The following is a 22,828-nucleotide window of genomic DNA, read 5'->3' as shown; positions in this document are numbered from 1 at the left end:
CTCTTCTTTGTAAGGGTCTATCTTTCATAGGTCTTAATAGCTGTATTTGAACTTATTTTTATTGTGTAGTCAGAGATGCTAAGCAATTATAATGGGATCCATGCCCTTTGCCACATAACATAGAGCAGTTTCATTTATAGCAATGTGCTATGAACAACCAGGGTTTTGTCTGTGCCTCAAAGATTTTATAATAGGCATTCTTTAGAATCATTTACATTCCTCCTGGTCAGGGAATCCAGGCCCAAGGCAGGGCTGGCTCTTGGCTAATTGCTGTAAAGTTGCCTCGTAGTTTGATTGGACATGATTTTCTATGTAAATCAAGTTGTAAAATTGACTTTTTTTTTGTGACTTGGTCACAATTGAAATGGGTCCATGAAAAATCTTTATTTCTATTTGTATCTTGTGTCCATGGGAAATCCTAGAGATGATTGGAGCATCTTAATTGCTGAATTGATGGAGGGGTAAGAGATCAAGCTTTTGGTGTTGAGGTTCTCTGCATCTTGAAGGTATGAGATAGTCCTTTGGGGTTCTAATTCTCTTTCCACTACAGTAGTTAAGTCATCTGATGTTGTCCTTCCTAACCCTTCCAAAGTACCCAGAGAGTAAATACCCAGGATGTCAGAACTATCAGCAAGGGCATCTCAGACACTTGCCATAAAAGCCTTCTCTGTCCTTTCCCCTTTGCCTGTCAACACACGGCCTCCTGCTGATCTTTGCCTCTGATGGTTATTTCTCTCCCTCCGGTCTTCCTTTCTGCAGACATGCCTTGAGTTGGAACGCTACCTCCAGACAGAACCCCGGAGGATCTCGGAGACCTTTGGTGAAGACTTGGACTGTTTCCTCCATGCCTCTCCTCCCCCGTGCATCGAGGAAAGCTTCCGGCGCTTAGACCCTCTGCTGCTCCCAGTGGAAGCCACCATCTGTGAGAAGAGCTCTGCAGTGGACATTTTGCTCTCTCGGGACAAGTTGCTATCTGAGACCTGCCTCAGTCTCCAGCCAACCAGCTCTTCTCTAGATAGCTACACAGCCGTCAACCAGGCCCAGCTCAACGCAGTGACCTCATTAACGCCCCCCTCATCCCCTGAGCTCAGCCGCCATCTGGTCAAAACCTCACAGACTCTTTCAGCCGTGGATGGCACGGTGACGTTGAAACTGGTGGCCAAGAAGGCTGCCCTCAGCTCAGTGAAGGTGGGAGGGGTGGCAGCAGCAGCAGCAGCCGTGACGCCAGCTGGGGCAGTTAAGAGTGGACAGAGCGACAGTGAACAAGGAGGGGTTGTGGCTGACACGTGCCCCGAAAACAAGAAGAGGGTCCACCGCTGTCAGTTTAACGGGTGCCGGAAAGTTTATACAAAAAGCTCCCACTTAAAGGCCCACCAGAGGACTCACACAGGTAGTGGTACAAGTTGGCCGGATGTCGTTTCTTCCTCATTTCCCTGTGTTCACCTTGTGGTGGGATGGGCTTCTCTTTGTTTTAAGAAGTGGCCTTCATGTTCACTAGGAGTGCTGGGTAGGAAAGTAGCATGACTCACAGCTGACTGTAGGATCTCAGGATGCCCCCAGTACAGAGAGCATGGGTCTTCAGTGCCTGGCTGAGAGCTGGTTTCAGATGCAGGGCCAACCCCAGCAGAGACTCAGGCTGACAGAAGGGGGCTTTGCTAGTGTGACTCACGAGGGATGACACACTGCCTCTGCTGCACTTGTCATTGTTTTAGGAGTATAGCTCAGTAGGTTTGATCAACATTGGAAGTTGAAGAGGTACATTGAAAGCAGTCACAGTTAAACAAGGTAGCCAGGCCGTCCCTATTCACTCTTTTCCCAGCATCCCTGGTTTTTCATCAAAGTCACCAACAGCAGGAGGGTTTCAGAGTTCATTAGATGTGATCATTCTATAATTAATTGGCATCTCCTCTTTTGCATTGTTCTCTGGCGCGTGCTTTATGGAGAGATGGCAGAATTGCTTTTTAATGAGCTTGTTACTGAGGAGTTGCTAAAGTGATTACAGGGCTATGTGTGTGGTAAGGGTAGGTGGGGGAGGGATGGGGACTGTATATTTTAGTTAGGATGTCTGTGGTGATTCCAAGGAATCATATTGATCTTTTGAGCGGTGGCATCATTTGGAAGACAGGGGTTTACACAGAAAAGAGGGAGAGTGGTGTTTTCCCTAAGACTCCCTTTGCTCTCTGCTTTGAGGTTGGAGCTTGGGGGTGATGTCTCTTCTTGGTCTGCTAAAGAGCCACTAGGAGCAGTTACTGTGATTGGTGGGCTTTCAGTGGGTTGCTAACAGTGTACTACTTGTACAGCTTTTGTGTATTGCTTAGGGAGAATCCCCAAAGGTATGAGTGAGTAGGAGTGTTCTCAGAGTGAAGTGGGTGACGAACTGTGAGGCACAAGTCCCCAGGGCTCTGTGGGTGGTTGTATGCTGTCACCAAAGAAGTGTGCACTGGCTGGAAAGTCAGACAACCTGGGTTCCAGTTCTATCTGTGCCACTAACTACCTCTGTGAGCGTGTGTCCCTTTATTTCCTTGAGCTCTCTTTTTTATATTAGCTAAAAATCTGGTTCATAAGACCTCTTCAGCTCTGATATTCTGGTGGCCCATGTGATGTTTTTGTGTGGTACTAAAGAATTTCTTGAAGAACTAGGAGAAACCACTGTTTCGAAGCTCAGTGGTGTTCTCATGGAATGATGAAGTCTGGTACTGTTTAATGACCGAGGCATGCACTCCTGGGGCTGAACTGAGCCTTATGTGGCTCTTGCTGGGTTTATGGGATTGTCTCCTTAACATAATTTTGGAAACCTGTGACTTAGCTGTAGAGCTTTATTCCTGGTTTCCCATCAGAATTTGAGTTTAAGTTCTCTACCTCCAGACACCAAAGCTTTTGTCAGTCTTTTCCCTCTCTGGTACTGTTCTGAAAGTAATTTTTGTTTTATTCCCTTCTTAAAAGTCAGTGAGTGGGACTGGGGAGATGGCTCAGCAGTCAAGAGCTCTGGCTGCTCTTGCAGAGGACCCATGTTTGAATCCCAGCACCCACATGGGGCTGACAACCATCCTTAACTCCAGTTCTAGGGGATCGAACACCCTCTTCTGACCTCCACTAGCATTGTACAACATGGGTGCACTTACATACATGCAGGCAATATACTCATATACATAAAATTAAAAAAAGTAAAAAGTAGAAAGTCAGTGAGTAAAGTCATACAAGCTATTGCAGTGCCCCAGGCTTCAGTGCAAAACTCACCTCTGTCCCCTAAGGAAACCAGAGAACACAAAATGAGGCAAGAATGCTGAGATGTGCCAGGCTGTGAAATTTGTGATCGTGGACACTTTTCTGAACTATTGGCACGAGCAATTCTGCATCCTGCTTTGTATGGAAGCTGGAGGGCTCTGAAGAAGCAGAGATTTGGGGGTATTGAGGGGAAAGTCCAGAGCATTTTCTTCTTTTTGTCCCTGCATCCGAATAGAGATGTTGAAAGAGTAACTGTGATGATTAATGCATTATTTGCAGATTTGTTTTTTGAAAATGTCTACTCAGAGTGATTACTGAGGTGGCACTTGTTATGGTACGCAGCACTTGCATCCACTTGCTTTGGGTAGATTAAAGTGCAAAGACTCCGCCCCACAGGGAATTTGCAGAAGGAGCCAGTGTGCATTATGAGAAAGGTAGTGCTTCAGAGCAGAACAGGGATGTACAGTCAGGTCTGTTGGAAGGTCTATGTGTGACACTAATACTTCCTTTATGATCAGTATAATCATCTTCCCGAAGTTTCAGTTTACTCACCTGTACAGAGGGATAACTGTATCTACATCATAGATTATTTCATAGGTCGAATATGTAAATAGTATCAACTTATTAACACTAGTAGTAGACTTGTAATTATTTGTGATTGATTGCAGCTATTACTCTTGATTTTGACATTAGTTAGTGATGACTGAGTGAAAACAGCTTTACGTAAACCAGAGGTGAATCACTTAGCCAGAGTTAAATACAGGCTGTATATCCCTAACCCCCAAATCCAAAATGCTCTAAACTCCAAAGCTTTTGTGTGTGTGTGTGTGTGTGTGTGTGTGTGTGTGTGTGTGTGTGTGTGTGTGTGTGTGTGTGTGTGTGTGTGTGTGTGTGTGTGTGTGTGTGTGTGTGTGTGTGTGTGTGTGTGTGTGTGTGTGTGTGTATGTATGTATGTATATGTGTTTGTGGGGGGTTGAGGGGTCTGTAGGTGCATGCATGTGGAGGCCAGAGGTGGGGTCTCTTACTCAATCTGGAGCTCTGGTCTAGGCTGGATGGCAGGTGAGCCCCCTGGATCCTCCTGCCACCACCTTTCTAGCTTTGGGGTTGCAGGCACACTGCCACACCTTGTTTTTATGTGCGTGCTGGAGATTAGAATTCAGGTTCTCATGCTTCCATGGCAAGCACTTGACCACCTGAGCCATCTCCCCAGCCCCTTATGAAGCCACAAGTAGAAACTACCACACATGACTTAAGGGGACAAGTCAGTCAAAATGTAAGGACACTGAAAATGTTATGTAAGATTATCTTCAGGCTCTGTGTATAAGGTGTAGATGAGACATTAATGAATTTTGTGTTTGGACTTCAGTCTTAGTTCTAGATAACTCATTGTGTGTATGTATGTATTTAAAGATTGAAAAAATATGAAATCCATAATATATCTGGTCCCAGGCATTTTGGATGAGGGCTATTCAGCTTATAGTGCCCCCAGATAAGCTTTTCATTCCTGACTCCCAGTGGCTGGTTGATAGATGGGGAGTGGTGGTGCTCATGGACACCAGTCACAGAGGGTTAAACGGGCCCTGCAAGCATTCACTTTTGGAAAGTGGCAGCAATGTACAGTATGGCTTTCCTAAGACAGCAAGGGAAACAATTGCCATGCATTCTGCAGAATCATTTTGCCTGTAAACTGCCCTTGAAGATAAACACGAAGGAAGAAGAGTGGGTGCGGTAAGGAGAAATAGATGAGATGGGAGGCAGGGATGGGAGTAGAAGGTGGGAGAGGGGATTTGAATTAATTTGGATTAAATGGGTGGGATTCAAAAGTATTTATTTGGAATTGGTGTGAATGGGGCACACAGGGAGCTGAAAAACAAAGGTGATAATTTATGTGGTGTGGATAAACTAAGAATAATGAAAAAAGTATGAAGGATGGAATCAGATTAAGTGGAAACATATAAAAGAGATGGGCTGGTAAAAGCCTGTGTGCTGATAGAAGGGTTGGAATGAGAAAGCCGCTGACCAAATGTTGAAATGAAGTTTTCAAAATGTGCTGTGGATGGATTCAGGCAAGCTATTCAAGCACAGGATTCACTTTAATTCAATGGAAATATTTCTTATTTTTCAGTTGAAGAGGTATTTTGGGACAGAAAAAAAGATAAGGAAAGGATTCCAGAGAGAGGAGAGAGAGCGGCTTTTTGTTCTCTAGAGTTATATATATGCCCTATCTTTTATATGGTAATATGTTGAGAAGGAGACACAGTTGCAAAATGAAATGAAATAAAATAAGTCTGTGAGCCTCTGTCTTCTCCACATAAAGAAAGGCAGTACATTGTTGGTGACATGGATTTGCTTGCATTGAGAAATTTTTAAAATGTTATTCACTTAATCTTTATATAGATGAGATTTGCTGGGCTGGAAAAGATACACATTTTTTTTTTCCCTTCTGTGGCTGTTTTTTTGAAGGTGCTGAATCCTGAAAACTTTTTGCCCTGGAGGATATTAAGCAATGAGGTGATTTTTTTTTTTTCTTAAGGTAGCAGATGTTCAAGTTGGTAACTTGGGCCCAAATACTGGTTGCCTAAGGAGATGAAGTTAGGGATCAGAAACCCAGAATGGAGGGAAGAAAAAGTAAGGAAGCAAATGGGACAGAGGGATTATGGAAAGGAGCAGGAAGCATATAAAATTAGCATATGGTTTGTTCACTGAGTGCTGGCATGAGCATGGAAATGTCTTTGAGCAACCGAGCCGTCCCTGTCGTCTCCCACTCTGTTGTCTAGTCTTCATAATATTCTTTCTCAATAATTCAGCCACTCTGATTGTAGTTTGCTTCATCCATCTTCCTGCAATCAGCTGAACAATCCTTATGTTTTGATACTAGGGGAAGCCTTCACTTCCAAATGTTTAACAAAATCTCTTTATTATGCTCATTTTCAGCAACACGCAATTTGTTAAAATGTGAGTAGCTTCTATGCAAAAAGAGATTTCTTCTTGATCATTTTTCACAAGAAAGAAAAATCTAAATGGAAATGGTGCATTCTGCCATGTGAGGAGACAGTTCTCTTTTGGAAATTCATATAAAAGAATGTCCACATTTATATTATTAGGCATAAATCATGCAGGCAAAATCAGGTCAAAGGCCAGCAATTAAATCTCGGGTTCTGAGTCCCTGGAAGGGAGATGCAAGGGGCCCTGTCCACTTGGGTGCCACATGGAGGACTCTATAGAGACGAGTTGCTGGAATCTAATGTGCATGCAGGAGGAGTTAGATTTTGCACTGAGAGGTGTAACAGGATGCTTTCCAGCTAATGGAACACGACTATGCAGCTGGCTTAGCATTTTATATATGCTTTTCAAAAGGTAGACCTTAGTGAATCAATAGGTGATATAGTCCCAAAGTTCAATCCACATTTATAATTTATTTTCAAATGGAAGATAAGTAGAGATATTTCAGACAGAAGGACAAGTGTGGATATTTAGGAGTTAAACTAAAATGATTATAGAATACATACGTACATAGTGAAAGCTCTTTAAAATTTGAAATATAACTCATTTATTTTACTTGCTCAACAGATGCTTAAAAAAACACCTGCTATATGCCAGGCACTGTTTTACATCTTTTACAAGTATGATCCCTTTTCATTCTCATGTTAAATGGCATAAGTACCACCTTGTTTTACATATGAGGAAAATGCGATGACCTAGAGAAGTCAGATAGTTTTCCCAGTATCACACAACTTATAGATGGTTAGGCAAGGATTTGAACTAAGAAACATTGCTCAGGTCTGAGTTTTTAACTTCTAACTTCCAACAAGGGGCAGAAAGTCACATAGATTTCTTTTCATAATCCATTCTTGAGGAAATGAAAAACGTATTGTTTAAATACAGATGGACAATGCAAACCACTTTAAATAAATAGGAAAGAGCTAAGAGAGGCCTTAAATGTATTCCTCATCAGGTAACCCAGGAGCTAGAACAAGGAGATGGCAAAATCATCAACTTCTATTTCCCGGCTTATTTCCTGTGGTTGTGGTTATAGTGACTATTAAGTTAACTGTTACCATTTTCAGTTTTAAGATTAAAGAGAGACTTGATTGCAAATAGCTCAGTTTATTTATTAAAATGACAAATGTTAGTCTTTATCCCTAGGAAATAAGAAAGACAAGCATTATTACATATACAGGAGAAACTGAGGACCAGAAATACAAAACAGCTTAGCCTAGGCTATCCAATCCACCCACCCCCAACACTGGCAGAAATAAAATTCGAGCCATATCTCCTGTTCCTTAGCTTTTATCCGTGTAATGGGTCACATCATTGCTTCTTATTTCCTTTGTTTGTTCTTTAGCCCTCAGATGGGTATTAGGTATCTGAGTTAATTACTTTCATTGTTGCTGTAGCAAAACACCTGACAAAGCAATTTAAAGAGGAAGGAGTTTATTTTGTCTCACATTGTATGGCATAGACCTTCATGACTGGAAGATGGTGGCAGTAGCGTGGGATAGCTGGTCACATTGTGATCATAGTTAGAAAGTATAGAGAAATGAATTCTGGTTCTTATATCTTCCCCTTTTTATTCAGTTTGGAACTCCAGTCCATGGAATGGTGATGCCCACGCTCAAGGTGGGTCCTCTTACTTGTTAAACCTCTAAGAAATGCCCGCACAGATAAGCCCAGAGATTTGTCCCTAAGGTGATCCTAAATCCTTTGAACTTGACAATCAAGAATAGCAGTTACAGTGCCCACAGGTGTGAGATGCTGTGCTATTGAGTGGCCATCAAAAGGAGAACAGGGAAGGCCATTCTGCTGAGCCTTAAGGGTGTTGAATGAACTCAAGGACTTATTTCAATAGGAGGAGACAGCATGGAGGATCCAGGGAATAAAAAGTCACTTTTGCTTTCTGGACAGGCTGTTTTGTGGTGCAGTTCATCTTTTTAAATGACACAAATATGATAATACACTAATTTATATAAACAGAAGACCTAATTCAAGGTCAGACATATCAGCAGGATAAAATGAAATACCTCAGTGTCAAACTGTAGGGGGCCTATTGCCCACTTTCAACTTCCTCAGTGCCATAGATAGGACTCCTTTGAATTTATACAATAGCAACTGAAATGGGGCAATTTAAAGACATTAAAGGGCCTTTAAGATGCTGAGACACATGACTGCTAATGAAGTTTATCCATGTGTTGAGGCAGAAACTCATTAGGCCCCAATTATGGGATAGACAGTAGAATAAGGGTTAAATGCTCAGTTCACAAGGTGGAGAGAGTTTAACAGTTTGGATTTAGCATATCAGGAGTGGAGCAGGAGCATAGAAAGGAGGCCTCTGAAATGGGGTGATGAGAAATAATTGATGGGGGAATTTTATGATTCAGGGAAACCTTAGAACTTCACCACATGATAATTTAGCTGTATGATAGCTCTAAACATTTATGAAGATAAATTTATGTAAACACATATTGGATAGAATGGTTTATACTCAGCATATACACAGTAAGCACATTAATTTTATCATTATGCTATAGCAATAAATATGGGCTTTGTGGGACGCCTATTCCAGATGTCCTTTTAATGGGTAATTGGTGTTCACACAGTAAATAAGTATGTTAAAATAAAAGAATCAAGAGGAAAGAAACATGAAATTAATCAATATTTTATTACTCTGCTAGACACTGTTCCTCTCCCTATCTTTAAAAATCTTGTTTCTTCTGGTACAAAAGCCTAAAATGCAGTTTCATCAAGATATTGCATGGAACTTCTCAAGAGATGCAGCCTGGATGGGGCAGGAGTTTTCTGTTATGGGAAGTGTTTTAATGGTCATGATGATCGTGGTCATCCTGGGCAGATATCAGCAGGTTTGAAGAAAGCAAGGTGGAGTTTCATAAGGAACTTTCGAAAACGAAGTGGAGTTTTGCTAAGGTGATCTTACAAGAACTCACTGGCAGTAGGCTATAGTTTTTATATGTCTCCTGAAGTTGAAATAATAACAGTGTGATTCATTTTGGATTGGGATAAAAGTAAAGTTGAAGAACGCTTTAATTAAAAACAAAAACCCCAAAACCTTGGGAATGGTCTTCTTCCAGGAAGTTAAAAGAGGAAGACAGATGAAAAGATACTTATAGAACAATTTGTCTTTTGGGATGTGTGTGCTGGTCATGTGTGATGAGGCTGGAGGACAATCTCAGGTGGTGTCCTCAGAAGCCATTCACCTTGTTTTGGGGGGCAGGAGCTCTCACTATTTCTTGAGGCTCACAGATTAGGCTAGTCTGTCTGGCCAGTGAGCCCTAGGGATCTTGCATGTTATTTCTTCCTCAGAGCTTGGCTTACAAGTATATCCCACCACACCGAGCTTTTTCTGTGGATGCTGGGAATTGAACTTGGGTCCTTATGCTTATAAAACAAGGACTTAACTGACTGATCTGTCTCCCTGGCTCCAATGTGGTTTTCATGTTGAAAAAAAAAATTTGGGGGAAGGAGGAAAACTTCTAGTGTGCAAAATACGGGCTTCATGAGGCCATTTTTCACACATATCTCATTGTACTTTTCTCATAGTTGGCCCCACCCTTTCCCACTCCTTCCCCTCCCCTCGCTTGTCTCCTTCATATCCCCACATAATCCCCTTTCTGCTTCCATGTCATATGTGTATGTGGATTAAATCTAGATTCTGCATCAGAGAAGACGTGACATTTTTTCTTTCTTCCCCCATTTCTTCTGCTACTCACTCATCCTCTCCCTTTTGTCTCTTCTTTCCTACTCAGTCCTCCTCTGCTTTCATGTTACACATATATTTATACTTAAATGTAGATTCCACATATGAAAGAAAACATGATATTTGTCTGAATCTGCCTTATTTCACTCTCGCCTACTACATTTGAATTTAGTGGAAGCTATAGTTGAAACCTTGACAATGGGTCATTGGAAACTATCTTTTCGTATAAGGTAGTTCTGAAGAGACACTGGAATTGCTTGGGCATCTAGCCTACCCTTCTGGGCTAGATAGATTAGGGGGAGAAAATCTGACTCTTCCCTATCAGACAGTTCCTATTTCCTCCCTAATGAGGGAATATGGATGGTGCTGGGCCAACTGTTTTCCTCAATCTTAGTTCCTTTCTTCTGCATTCCCTACCCAAGACCCTAAGCCAAAGCCCTCCAGTCCATCTCTCCAACTGCCTCTGTGATCTTCCTTATATCAGGATCTAGTAGCAATGCACTTTTGAATGGTGGCTTATACATGGCAAAGTATGATGATAATTTCTTTTCTATTTTTCATTACGGGAGATGTTGTACAGAATTTCAAGAATCTTTAAGCAAGTAGGGAGATATGGAGGGGGATGTTAGTGATGACCCCATTCCTGCATTGACCTTCCTTCCCAGACATTAGGTCTTCTGCATTTTTCTTAGATTAGCTTCCCTGCTGCTATGTGTACAAATAATATACTGACATGTCCTACTGAACAGTGGTAGAAAAAAGGCCATTAAAGTAATCAAAAGGTAGCAACTTTTTAATGTGCTGGTTATTTGGTCGATCAAGGCTGGAGTTCTTCCCCATTCTGTAATGTCTGCATTCTCACACATCAGTGATAGGACCTGAGTAGCTTATAAAATAGGGCTCGAACACACTAAATTATTTAGGAATGCAATAGTAACAATAAGTTTACCGTGGCTTGTCTCATATATCTGTTTACTTTATCTCCTCCTTCACTATTAATGCTCATAGAGGAAGTTAATCTGGAGATTGACCCAGAATTGGACCCCATAGGACTTTGGGAAATGGAAGATCAAGGTGTAACCCATTGCCAGTTCCTTACAAAGAATAGGCCCACCTTTGTCCTAAGCCAAGCCTCCTTGGCAGGCCCCCTTCTTTAGTTTGGACCTTGTATCTTTTCCTTTCTTCCCTCCAAAATAGGGAAAGATATCCTAGATATCTTTTATTCATGTTTGCAAAATAACATGTTTATAATTTGGAACTCTTCATCTGGTATCATAAAACATAAACAAAGGTTTCTTTTGTTGTTTCTGCCTTCAATATATATCCTTCCTTCATTAACATGATTAACACTGAATATATGGAATTCAGGAAAGTGGCACAGACCATTTTTGAGAAAGCAATCTGAAAAATTTTGTTTTAAATTCCCAAGTGTGTTGGAATGGAATAGTTTCACCTGGTTCACCAGATGAACTAAAGAAAAGCTATCTCTTCTTTTGTTGAGACCAGAAGACAAAAGTTCTCCTCCTTACAGAGAATTGCCTAGTTAGGTGTGCTGTGCCTTCCAACACCTTCCTCTGGAGCCCTCATTTCCATATTAGTCTGAAAGAAAGACTGTGCATTGTTTTCATATCTAAGCCATTGTTGAGTGAGAGAGATGCTAGGAGTCTAATGGATGCTCTGAGAAAAGTAGAATCATGCAATATTTATTTGCTAATGAATAGAACACAAGAAGAAGGCTCACTCTGGCACATAGTCTACTGTATATAATAACATCAGGCTATAGCAGGAAATATGTTTTACAGTAACCATGGGGTAGTCTTATTTAAAAGTTCTCTGTCTTTGTTTTGTGTGTTCCTGTAGTTTAATGTCACCCCAGTGGAACTCACTGCTTGATTATCAACTTACAACATGGAACTTTGAGTTCCCTTACACAGCACCCTTCGCTTGCCCTCATCTTGTAGAAAGGAAATAATGATTGCTCACATATTGAATTCTCAATTGCTCATGAGCCTATTGAAAACAGTATTGGTGTTTTAGAAATAGCAACAAAAGATACATCTCCCTTGTCTGATACAGGTAATAAGATATTTTATGTTTCTAGTGTTCGGGAGAGAGTGTCAGAAAATCAATATGAATAAATTCAAGTACACAGAGGATCCAACCTATTTGAAAATGTATTGCATGGCAAATGATAGTATGTATTATGAACTAGTCTTGTTTCACTTGTGTGCAAATATACTTGCAGGTACAAAAGGTATCATGGGTTGTTTTAGACAGAGGATGATTTTGCTGGCTTTTTTGTTTCTTCATTCTTTATTGTTGTTTAGTATTTCAAGGCTTACAGCTAAAATGAATTTGAAACTAAGTACTGTCATTACAGAAGATTTTTTTTCTGAGTTCTTCCAATTTCTCTGGGGACAAAATAATGGTTGCTTGAAGCAGTGGAGAAACAGTAATTAGGGCAAATAGTAATACTGTGCATGATTGAGGAAAAATGTGGTCTGGGGGAGAAAATTCAACAGACAGACTTGTACAGCTTGTTACTAGGAAACCACATCAGCATTAAATACAGTGTGCTAATTGGCTATCCTGTTTCTGCTTGGGTACCAGCCTGGGCCTGCTACACAGCTGTTTCGGCTCTTTCTGGTTGCTAGGTAACTGCATCATTCCCCCCTCCCCCTTTGTATTCTAGAGGGTAATTGGCTACTTCTGCTCCTGGTGTTGCTGCTGGGTACCAGTCTGGGCCTGCTGCTCTGCTGTTTTCCGGAGGGATTTGATGGGGGGAGGGGAGGAAAAGGGAGAGGAAGATATGCTGGCAATTAATGGAGCATAAGTGCAGATTCTACACAATGTCTGACACCTGCGTCCCCGCGTCCTGCTTTCTCAACTAAATCCTTTAGCTACGAAAACACATTAGGCTCTCGAAGTCTTTTCTCTGCTTGCCTCATGAATGTAGTTTAAAAGAAATAAGCCATTTAAAGACCCATCACATAAATGATAGATTTGGTCTTCTTATGAAAAAACTGACTGAATATTACATACTGGTATTTGATAGAGGCATCAATAGAATTTGCACAAACATTAAAATTACTAAATAACAGAACAGCAGCTTGACTTTCTCAGAGGTAGTGCCGCTTCTCTGTTAAATGGACCAAATTCTTTAGTAGTGCTTCTTCTTGGTACTTAAGAGTACAAAGTACAAAATAAAATGGACCAAAACATAATGGGATTTTCCCAGTGGCTTTAGTCCCTACAAGTAGTAAAGGGAGGCTTCTAATCCTGCTGACTTTCCATTATGGATTTTATTCCTCTGATGTGCATAGCATATGTCCCACGTTTGAGGATAATACATTGCATCTACATGGAATTAGAATGCATGTTTTGCACAACTTGGTCTCTTACAGCAAATGGCCAAATATGGAGAAAAATAAATCTGAAGCCAATTCTGAGATTTTTTTAAAAGTAAAAAATATAATCACTTTCCAAATACTTGTCATCTCCTGTTTAAGTAGACGTTTCCATTTCATAGTATTATTGAAATTCTCACTCTAAGTGTGAGGAAGAAGATTTTTCAGATGTGAAGACATGCTCCAAGGAGATTTCATGGTACAAGGTTGAGAAAGTATATGTAAATTGGGGCCCCTTGAAGAGACAACTTCATCCCCTGGGAAGAAGCTGTTTTATTGAGAAAACTCAGAACATGTTGTGTGATTGTGCACAGAAATAGTTAGCAAAGGCAACTCTTATTTGACACTAATGGCTGGCGCTGGTTTCCCATACTAATGAGCTCTACCATGCCCTTTCAGACGTGCAGCAGGAAGAGCCTGATGTGGAGCTACAAGCTTTTCCACTGTAAGCTAAGCCTGGGCTCTGTGAAATCATTTCTGTTTAACAGACCTTTGAAATCAGTGGAAGGACTCATACTGGGCTAGGCTGATGTAGAGATTATTGCAGTGTTCCATAGATCATAACCAAACCAGCTAGCCATTAGTAGCATTCAGCTACTCATGATTAGAGGATAACTCCGGAACAGGTGTACTATTACTTCTGCTGTGTATACCAAAGGACCAGTTGATAATCACTACTAAGTATTTGTGCGTTAAAAAGACATAGCCATTTGCTCATGGGGAACCACTAGAAGTTAGAACATGCCTTTATCATTTGATGTTATGTATTCTGACATGAGGGAAGGTTGGAAACTGGAGGATTTAGTCATTAATGATAGCAGATGACCAGAATAACATATTTTTATGTGAAATGCAAAGTCTGAAGAAATCCTGAGAGTTTTTCTTGCCTGGTCCCACTTGCACTTTATCCGTTGGTTAGATATGGTAATGTGTTTCCATTATAGCTCTGGCAGGACCCAAGAAACTCAAGGTGAGATCTTTGAAGGCTGGGGTGATCATGGTTAGTTGCAGTGACAGGAGTATTCCTGAGTTCCTTTTGTACTTTCTTAGAGAGCAGATCTCTTTTCTTTGGATATCTCCATTTTGAAAGCAATTGTAAGAATTCAGGCATTCAAGCAAGTGTGCTTTGGGGGTCAAGGAAAGGAGTTAATTCCACATAGCTGCTTAAACTTTTGTATTCTCATTCCTCAAAACAGGCTTACTGAATCTCATGCCACACAAAGTTAACACCTATTATGTCAGGTAAATCAGTTGGAACATCTGGAAAGGGGAATCCAGTCACTGCTAGTTCCCTATCAGGGATCACTGCTAACTTGTAGCATGCCTTTGTGTGAATCAAAAGGGCACCTCCAACATGTACCAGATGTAGTCCTGTGCTTACAGCAGAGCCAAATCCTGCCTCCTCAGCCTTTTATCTGGACACTCTATGATTCTACCTTCATATCTCACCAGAGCAGTGACCCACTCCGACACACCTTCCCTGACTCTTTAAGAACTGAAGCTAATGAGGGTTCAGTGGAAACTTGAAAGTCACACAGCATTTCAAGGAGGCCCTGGGGCCTCCTCACTCTTAGCTGAAGAGGCTACTACCTGTGACAGCAAACTTTTTAGTCCAGCTGTTCTCCCCAAATGGGAGATCATCTGTTACTTAAGACAGTGGTTCCCAACCAGGGGATATTTCGCCTTCAGAGATATCTGGAAAGCTCTGAATACTGGCATCTGGTGAATGGAGGACAAGATGCTGCTACATCTCCCATGATGCACAGGGCAACCTTATAGCAACAGGGCTGAGATGGGGAGGCCATTGTCAATCCAACCTTGTCTGTTCTAGTCTTCTCTCTGAGTTGCTGTAGACAGCTTGTAAAATATTTTCCGTACATTTAAAATCATCATTCAAGTCTTTCTGTTTTATGGTCTTTAACAATATTGACCAAATAGAAGTATTATATATTTTATTGTTTCAGACTTAGGACATATGCTGTTTTTCCTTTTTATGATGTGAAGGAAATCACACACTTCTACTAGATGCTTAGCTTTCTAGATTTAATATTCTTGAACACCATCTACTTTGCTTTTGCTGAAGACTCTTGACCTGTAATAATTTGAGATTTTGCTGAGTCAAAGGTTTGAATTCCGTGAGCTGCCAGGCTAGTATGTGGGAGGGGGGCACTTTGCCAGGAAATGGGCCTAGCTGACCAGGCCCCAAGAATCCACATCACCATGTGGTGTTGTCATTCTTTACCTGTGTGTTCACATGTAGTATCCACATGACAGTTGTCTCTCTGCTATAGAAAACAATGAACTCTTAGTGCAGAAATAGGATGGGCGTGTTTTCAGTTGGAAAATTTACTGTTCCGAATTACAACAGTACCATTAGGACTGTCCTAAAAGTATTCTGAATTTGTAAAGAGAACAGTGCTATTTCAGGTAAAAGGACTTAAGTGGTACCATCTAATGCACATGTACTTTATATCTGTATTTTGTGAGGAGATGTGAATTATGCATTGGCACTTTCAGCTGCATTTATATGCATAGAAAATAACACTGTCAGACGTGCCATCCCCAGATACAATGGACAATGTGCTATTATAATTGTGTAGTATTGTCCTTGCTGTTTGGACATAGTGTTGCTGACAATATTCCTCTCATACATGTGAATGTGGTTGGTTGTAGGGAGTATGTGACATCTGTGGCTTTCACACAGATTAACTTATCCATTGCCACTTGGAGAGATTACCATTAGTGAGTTGGCCTTGTGGGGTCATAGTGTCATGTTTTGGATCACAATTATTATTGGACCTTAGTTTTAGACCCTGTAGGGAATTAGTAATATTTATCTTGATGACCTTTAAATACAACGGTTATTTAGTCTGTTCCTTAGAGCAGATTCACCAAACAAAAGGGAGACTGAGACATTGTACCTTGGGCTGACTTTGAGGGTGAGAAGGCAGTTTGGTACCAAGTCTGAGAATGGCTGCCTCCACATTATTTCATTACCCAAGTAAGCATAATATCACTTGTATTGATCTTATAGCTTGCAAAGCACTCTCACATGTATCCTTTCCTTTAACCCTCACTTGCTTATGAGTAAATATTCTTAGACCTGTTTTACAGATGGAAGAACTACAAAAGATCATGCGCAGTGATCACTGATGAACTAACTGTAGCCGAGTTTGTTACACTCCATTTTCCCCTTTAAGAACAGTCATTTCTTTGGGGGGAACCTAACAACACAGACTGAGTTTCATTGTGCTCAGGAAAATAAATGGGTTATAATTTACTGTCTTGTTTAGGTCACTCATGTGCCAAGTAACATAGCAAGTATCATTTTACTTGTCTGATAGGGCTATAAATTCAGATTAGCCGAGAACACTGAATAATTGTCTTGTATATTTTATTTTGGTTGCATTTGAGTCCTCAGTCTTACTTGGATGTTCCCTATTGCAGGTTAACTGAAAGATGCACACAAATGCAAGGGACTGGTTTTTTGAAATGGTATCTGAGTGGTGATGCATTTTCTTATTGTAGAGAATTTATGGCAAGAAATGATAAATAGAAACTTCTCTCTGACTCCTCATAATGGTACCTTAGCTGCCATCTTTGATCGTAAAACTGAGAAGTCAAATGAAGGTACTATAGAGAAGTTGAAGGACTCTATGGATGGATGTATCTTACCATGCAAGTTTCCCATTCTGGCTTTAGTTATGACAGAGTCTTACTAGGTGAGTTTGAAGGAATGGTTTTGGTGCTTTTATTTTTGTCTGTGTGATGAGTGTAAAATTAGGACTACTTCTGTTTGGTCCTCTCTCTCTTTTTTTGCCCATGTTTTTAGCATAGTTAGAGATGAGTGGAATATCTTCAGAAGGGGAACTCTTGGGAAATACAGGACTTGTAAGTCCACTAGTGAGCAAAGCCCCTGACTCAGGTTACTCTGCTGATGTATGCTGTGATCTCGCCTCAATATTCAGAGAAAACACACAGTACAGAAGAATAGCTGTTTCCATCATCTGCCTAAAGGATCTACAGAAGCCCCAAATGATGGGCACGTGCATTGTCTTCTGGAGATCTGAAGGATTAAAAGATATGAACACCACAAATAAATTCCTAGAAGGTGGAGAGAACAGGGAGCGTTTCCCCTGCAGGCTCACTCTTTTGAGGATGGTTTGCCTGTGGATTTTCCTTTGTGTGGTTCTATGTTTTCGTGAATCATTGTATTGTCAAATCTACTTCCCCCTTTCATTTTATCTTGCAGACCAAGGAAATAACCTTAAGAAGACATTATAATTGGCACACTCCACCGTCACCTCCATTTGATAATGGCCTTTTACTTATTTGGAATTTGTGGCTAAGCATTTAGAATGCTTTCTAAGCCACCTGTGCATCTTCCTTTCCCAACCCCACTGTCACACCTCAAAGTTTTGCTGTGGTTTTCCTTACTGTCCATTCTTCTACAAAAAACAAATGTTTAATGAGCAAAGCCAAGGACTGGAAAATTCCTTTTCACCCAAGAAAAACTTTGCATGTGTCTTTCCTACCACTGTGATTGCACGGCCTAGAAAGGGCCATAGGCACAAAGCTTATTGGATCAATTACCACAAGCTCTCTGCTAAACATTTTTTTGATCTGTTGTGAGAAGAATAAAGCAATAATTAAAATGAACTGAACAGCTTTTGCTCTATTGAGGCGTTAAATCTTTGTATAAACACAATCACATTGTCCAAATATAGGTCCTTTCAGGTGGGTGATTTAGGCAGTGAAACCACTGAAGTTTTGAGGTCTGTGGGTCAAGGGCCCATTTTGACATGGTTTGAAAGGTCACCTGCCTGTTCTTGTCTTGAGTTCTGCTGCAGGGAGGGCTGGGAGCCCAGGGAGATCCCTGCCTGCTGCCGTAGCACAAAGACGATCCGGCTGGCATTTGGCAGATGGCCCTCTGTTCCGAGTGGGAGGGAAACCGCACATGAAGGGAGCGAGACTGCTGCACACAAGGGCCAGCCGGGAGTACTTTTGACTCTCTGGGGCCCAGGCATTGAGGCAGCGTGGATATGGAGAAACCAGCAGTTATAAAATATAAATGTGTTTATTATTACACTGGGCTCATGCTATATAATTTTACACACAGTTGTATTTGTGATTTGTGGCTTAAAGTCCGTATGGAAGGGAAGCTTGCTAATTTATCCAAATTGACAAGGAGGGCTCTGAAGATGCTCAGAGTGGAAGGAGGAGCTGTAGCTGGGAAAATGGTCTACTGAAACAGTCCCCAAAAAGGTGGAGGCAGGGACTGCTCTGTCAGAGAAGGCTTTGTTCATTTATTTTGATAAGCAGAGCTTGGCTTTAATTATTCATGATAATGCTTGCCCTGGAAGGAACAGGCCTCAGATGTCACGGCAGCCGCAGGCTGGTGTTTGGTTCTCTCTGCAGTTTTAACACTGAAATACCCTGTCCAGTTTTCTTATGCAATTTGTCATGCTTTCACCTGTGAGAGGTGAGAAGCGCTAGTTTCGTTTACACCCACTTCCCTCTCTGGGGAATTCATATTGACTGGCGTGAAGTAAAAATATGGAGTTTCTCGAATGTTCTAAACAAGTCAGGGAGTCCAGTACTTCTTTACTTATTTCACTGAATTCTTACAAGGCAGGCAAAGCTTTTTTTTTTCTGTTCAAAGATAAGTAGACGCCTAGAAGGGCTTGAACATCTGGACCTACTAAGTGGTTATGGTTGAGCTGACCTTGAAGCTTGAGCCTGACTGTGAAATCTGTTCTCCTGCACTATTGTGCTAGAATTTTCTACTAAGGCAACCAAGAAAGGGCACTATAGCAAAGACCCCACCCCCTTCCTCCCCAGTGGGTCCCATTTGCTGCACTTTCAGCCTATTTCCTGGACTTAACATTAAGTACTGTTATCATTTCCGGCAGCATTCCAAAGTGTTTCTCATCTTAGCAGAATCTGTAGGTACTTGCTTTGGAGCTCTTCAGAAAGAAAGCACTTTGAAACAGCATGCACTAATTCTACCATCCCCAGGGCATCTATGATTCTTGCCTCTTGAAGGGAAACTTCATGCAAACAGGCTACTGTGACCCCAGGATATTTGATAAACCATAAATCTTAGAAGTCTAATGCTGAGTGACCCATCTACTCTGTGCATAACAGAGCCCTGGGATGCAGCCTTCCAACCAGTTGCCCTGTTTTGTGGTCTGCTATCTAAGTATGTTTTATATTTGCCCACTTCTTTCGCCTGCTGCTGTGGATGATATAATCTGTGCTCAGCCACTGTCTTCTCTCCTTGGGATGACTGTAGAACCTTCTAGAGGGCCTCTCCATATCCAACCATTGCCTGCTTCAGCCCATTTTCTACTCTATAGTGAGTGATGTCTTCAGAGCCCAATTCTGATCATGTTATGCCTTCATTTAAAAGCTCCCAGGGCCAAACATTTTTAAAGCCCAGGATGTTCAATGTGGCCATAAGAGTGCTTTTCAACCGAAAGTTGATGTGAGCCACATACATAGTTTCAAATTTTTCTTCCAGTTGCAATTAAAAAGCAATCAGTTACACCAATTAATACATTCTAATACATTTTCTTTAACTCAATATATCCAAAATATCATTTCAAAATGTAATCAAGATAAATAATTATTAATGAGCTATTTTACGTTCCTTTGCTTGCTTCTTTCTTGCCTATTTTATAGACTGAAGTCCTGTGTATACACTTAGCATGTCTCTACCCAGACTTGCAAGTGCTCAGTATCTACCTGTACTGGTGGCTCCTTGACTATGGTATAGGCCTGTACATCTGCTACAGTCTGGCCCCTGCCTCTTCTCCACCCACATGGTGTGTGTGTCTCTCTCTATAGCACATGCATGCCAATTCCTCAGTGAAGAAGATGATGTGGCTGGGGGTGGCAGGGGTGGGGGTGGGGGTGGTCGAGAACCTTATCCCTGCTAAGGACTTGGGGGAAATAGCCCAGCAAGGAGCCATCTTCACTTTGGCTCCTCCAGGACTTGCAGGCATCCAAGACTGGAGTGAAGAATGAATGCTTGCTTTGCACTTGACCTTGGGGCTTTCCAGTTTTTGTTTATTTGGAACTGTTTCAGGTGAGACAGATGTTGGAGGTGGTAAAGAGGGAGTGGAATGAGAAAATGCTGGTAAAGCTAATAGTCTTTCCTGAGAAAAATGGACTGGGACTCAGAGTACTCATGCTGTTGCTCTATAGCAAGTAGTACTATTCTAGGTACCAAACATGAGGCCCTCGACCTGGGAGGAGACCGTCTAGCCTTAGTAGGTTTCATTCATTTGCTCCTTCATGCTTTAAAAGAACAGCTACTATATAGGTACATCTAAATAAGTCTGAAATTCTTTCTCAAGGAAACATTTGTTTTTCACTGAATGAGAATAGGTGATGTGAGTTATGTATGCACCATAGTTTAGCAGTGTTTAGATTTTGTGCTGTTTCTAAATGCAGTGTTGAGCTTATACTGGGTGGTCCAGGCTCTGGCTTTCTAATCAATGCCGCATCACATATTGAGGAGCTGGGGCATAGTGTCACGTCTGATTACTAAAGGAAATACTAGTCTCAGGATGTGATCACCTTCTTTCACCCTCACACTGGTCTCTAGACATGTTATCATTTCTCTTCATACTTCACAGTAGACCTGTGAAGCTGATGCCAAAGCAAGGATTAGCTCCCTTTTTTTTGAGAAGAAAGCTAAGATTCAGAGTATATAATTCTCCTAAGAACACACAGTAATTGCTAGAGCTGGGTCAGAACCCAGGCCTCCTAATGGAGAAAGGTGTGTATATGTATAAATATACCCCTGTACTGTGTGTTTTCTACTAAGATTGTATACAAGATACCTTTTCTGGAAGTCCTAACATTGTGTCTAAAGGGTAAAAAAGTGTGACTGAGTGGTGCAATGATTTTTATTCAGCAGGTACAAGCCATTTGGACATGTATCGTTTTCATCCGCTTTTTCTGTTATCCTTTGAATTCATCAGTGAAGCTTCAGGTCCAAGACCCATGCTTACTGATGCTTAGATGTAGGGGTTTTTGTTTTGTTTTGTTTTGTTTTTAAATAGGAAGCCCAGGCTCTGAGCTCTGTTCTGAGAAGTTGTTCAAAACCCACACTCACCTTTCTCCTGTATGTCCCGTCCTGAGGGTTCCCATTCCTAAGGAACTGCTCATTCCTGTTATTTAAGATAGCTCCTAGCAAGTCTGCTTTCCAGGAACCCAAGGTTCACACAGGCTCTTCTGAACGTGAGAAGGAGAAGGGATGCCCAATACAGCTTGAAATGGCATTGTCCCTTTCACTGTATCTCATCAGGCAGGGTTAGTCATATGTAAACAAGCAACTGCAAAAGAGCTCAGAAACAGTCTTTTTCCCCCTTCTTCTGCTTACTTTTTTGAGACAGGGTCTTGCTATGTGGCCCAGGCTGGCTTCAACTTGCAATCTTCCTGCTTCAGCCTCCGGAGTGCTGAGGTTGTGGATATGTACCACCATGCTTGGTAAAATCTAGTCTTTGTTCTTGGTGTCATGGGCTTAGCTAAAGAGCATGAACAGAGGCAATAGTCAGAAGCCACTGCTGTGATTTTGGTCTGAAGAATAGTTTCTTTTTAGCCTGTAATGCAGACATCTTAACATAAAATGCTTGGATTGTGAAATTCTCAATATATGACATGATCAGGGGAAAATGCTAGTACATTCTAGTTTGTGATGCATTGTGGACTCAAAATAAGTGCGTGAAAGCAAGGTTCCGGTGGTGTGACAGAAGTTCTGAATTGAAACAATGCACATTTTGCATCTCATAAGAATGTAGCATTATTGGAATAAGATGAAGTGACTGGGAAATTATTAACTTGAGAGAGCAAGCAGTGGGTGGGATTGGCCACACAGTACTATTTCTTGTACCTTTTCTCCCTCCAAAATATGAAGTTGCATTGCATTGCCTTTTTCTTCCCAGGATTCCTTCATCTTTCAATAGAAGAATGAAGAAAAATTATTTTATAGCTGTGGGTTTAGCACAGACGAAATTCAAGCCATTTGAGATTAGGCGTCTGTAGTCGGACAAATTTTGTGTGGGTGCTTCTGCATATGTGGGTGTTGGTATGTTTGTGCTGAATTGTTTGCAGATTTGAGGGGAGGGGATGTTGAATGTGTGTTAATATAGATTCCATGGGTGCTTCAATCATCATGCTTTCTTCCAGGTGGCTCCTATTATGGAGCATCAGGCAGAGGACATAGCAGATTGAAGGAACAATGCTTGAAGGAAGACTAGAAGATGGATCATGCATATGTGGGTGTTGGTATGTTTGTGCTGAATTGTTTGCAGATTTGAGGGGAGGGGATGTTGAATGTGTGTTAATATAGATTCCATGGGTGCTTCAATCATCATGCTTTCTTCCAGGTGGCTCCTATTATGGAGCATCAGGCAGAGGACATAGCAGATTGAAGGAACAATGCTTGAAGGAAGACTAGAAGATGGATCAGTCA

The 22,828-nt window shown here is 41.3% G+C and overlaps 1 protein-coding gene across 5 annotated transcripts in view; it reads left to right on the top strand.

Annotated features, from left to right (window-relative positions):
• The window catches only part of Klf7 (Kruppel like factor 7), a 90,691-nt gene that overhangs the window by 44,322 nt on the left and 23,541 nt on the right, over positions 1 to 22,828 (top strand). For 2 of the 5 annotated variants that reach the window (XM_008846187.2, XM_008846186.2), the window contains one exon: positions 760 to 1,390. In XM_008846187.2, the coding sequence (XP_008844409.1) occupies positions 760 to 1,390 (631 nt within the window). Of the gene's footprint in view, positions 1 to 759; positions 1,394 to 22,828 lie in introns of all 5 variants that reach the window. The other 3 variants (XM_017801392.2, XM_017801391.2, XM_029569923.1) reach the window with 2 other exon arrangements.

The sequence above is a fragment of the Nannospalax galili genome, unplaced genomic scaffold, assembly GCF_000622305.1.
Source record: "Nannospalax galili isolate Female #2095 unplaced genomic scaffold, S.galili_v1.0 scaffold281, whole genome shotgun sequence".
In the NCBI taxonomy this organism is placed as follows: domain Eukaryota; kingdom Metazoa; phylum Chordata; class Mammalia; order Rodentia; family Spalacidae; genus Nannospalax; species Nannospalax galili.
The sequence above is the reverse complement of the archived record's forward strand: the minus strand, read 5'-3'. Positions and strand labels throughout refer to the sequence as shown.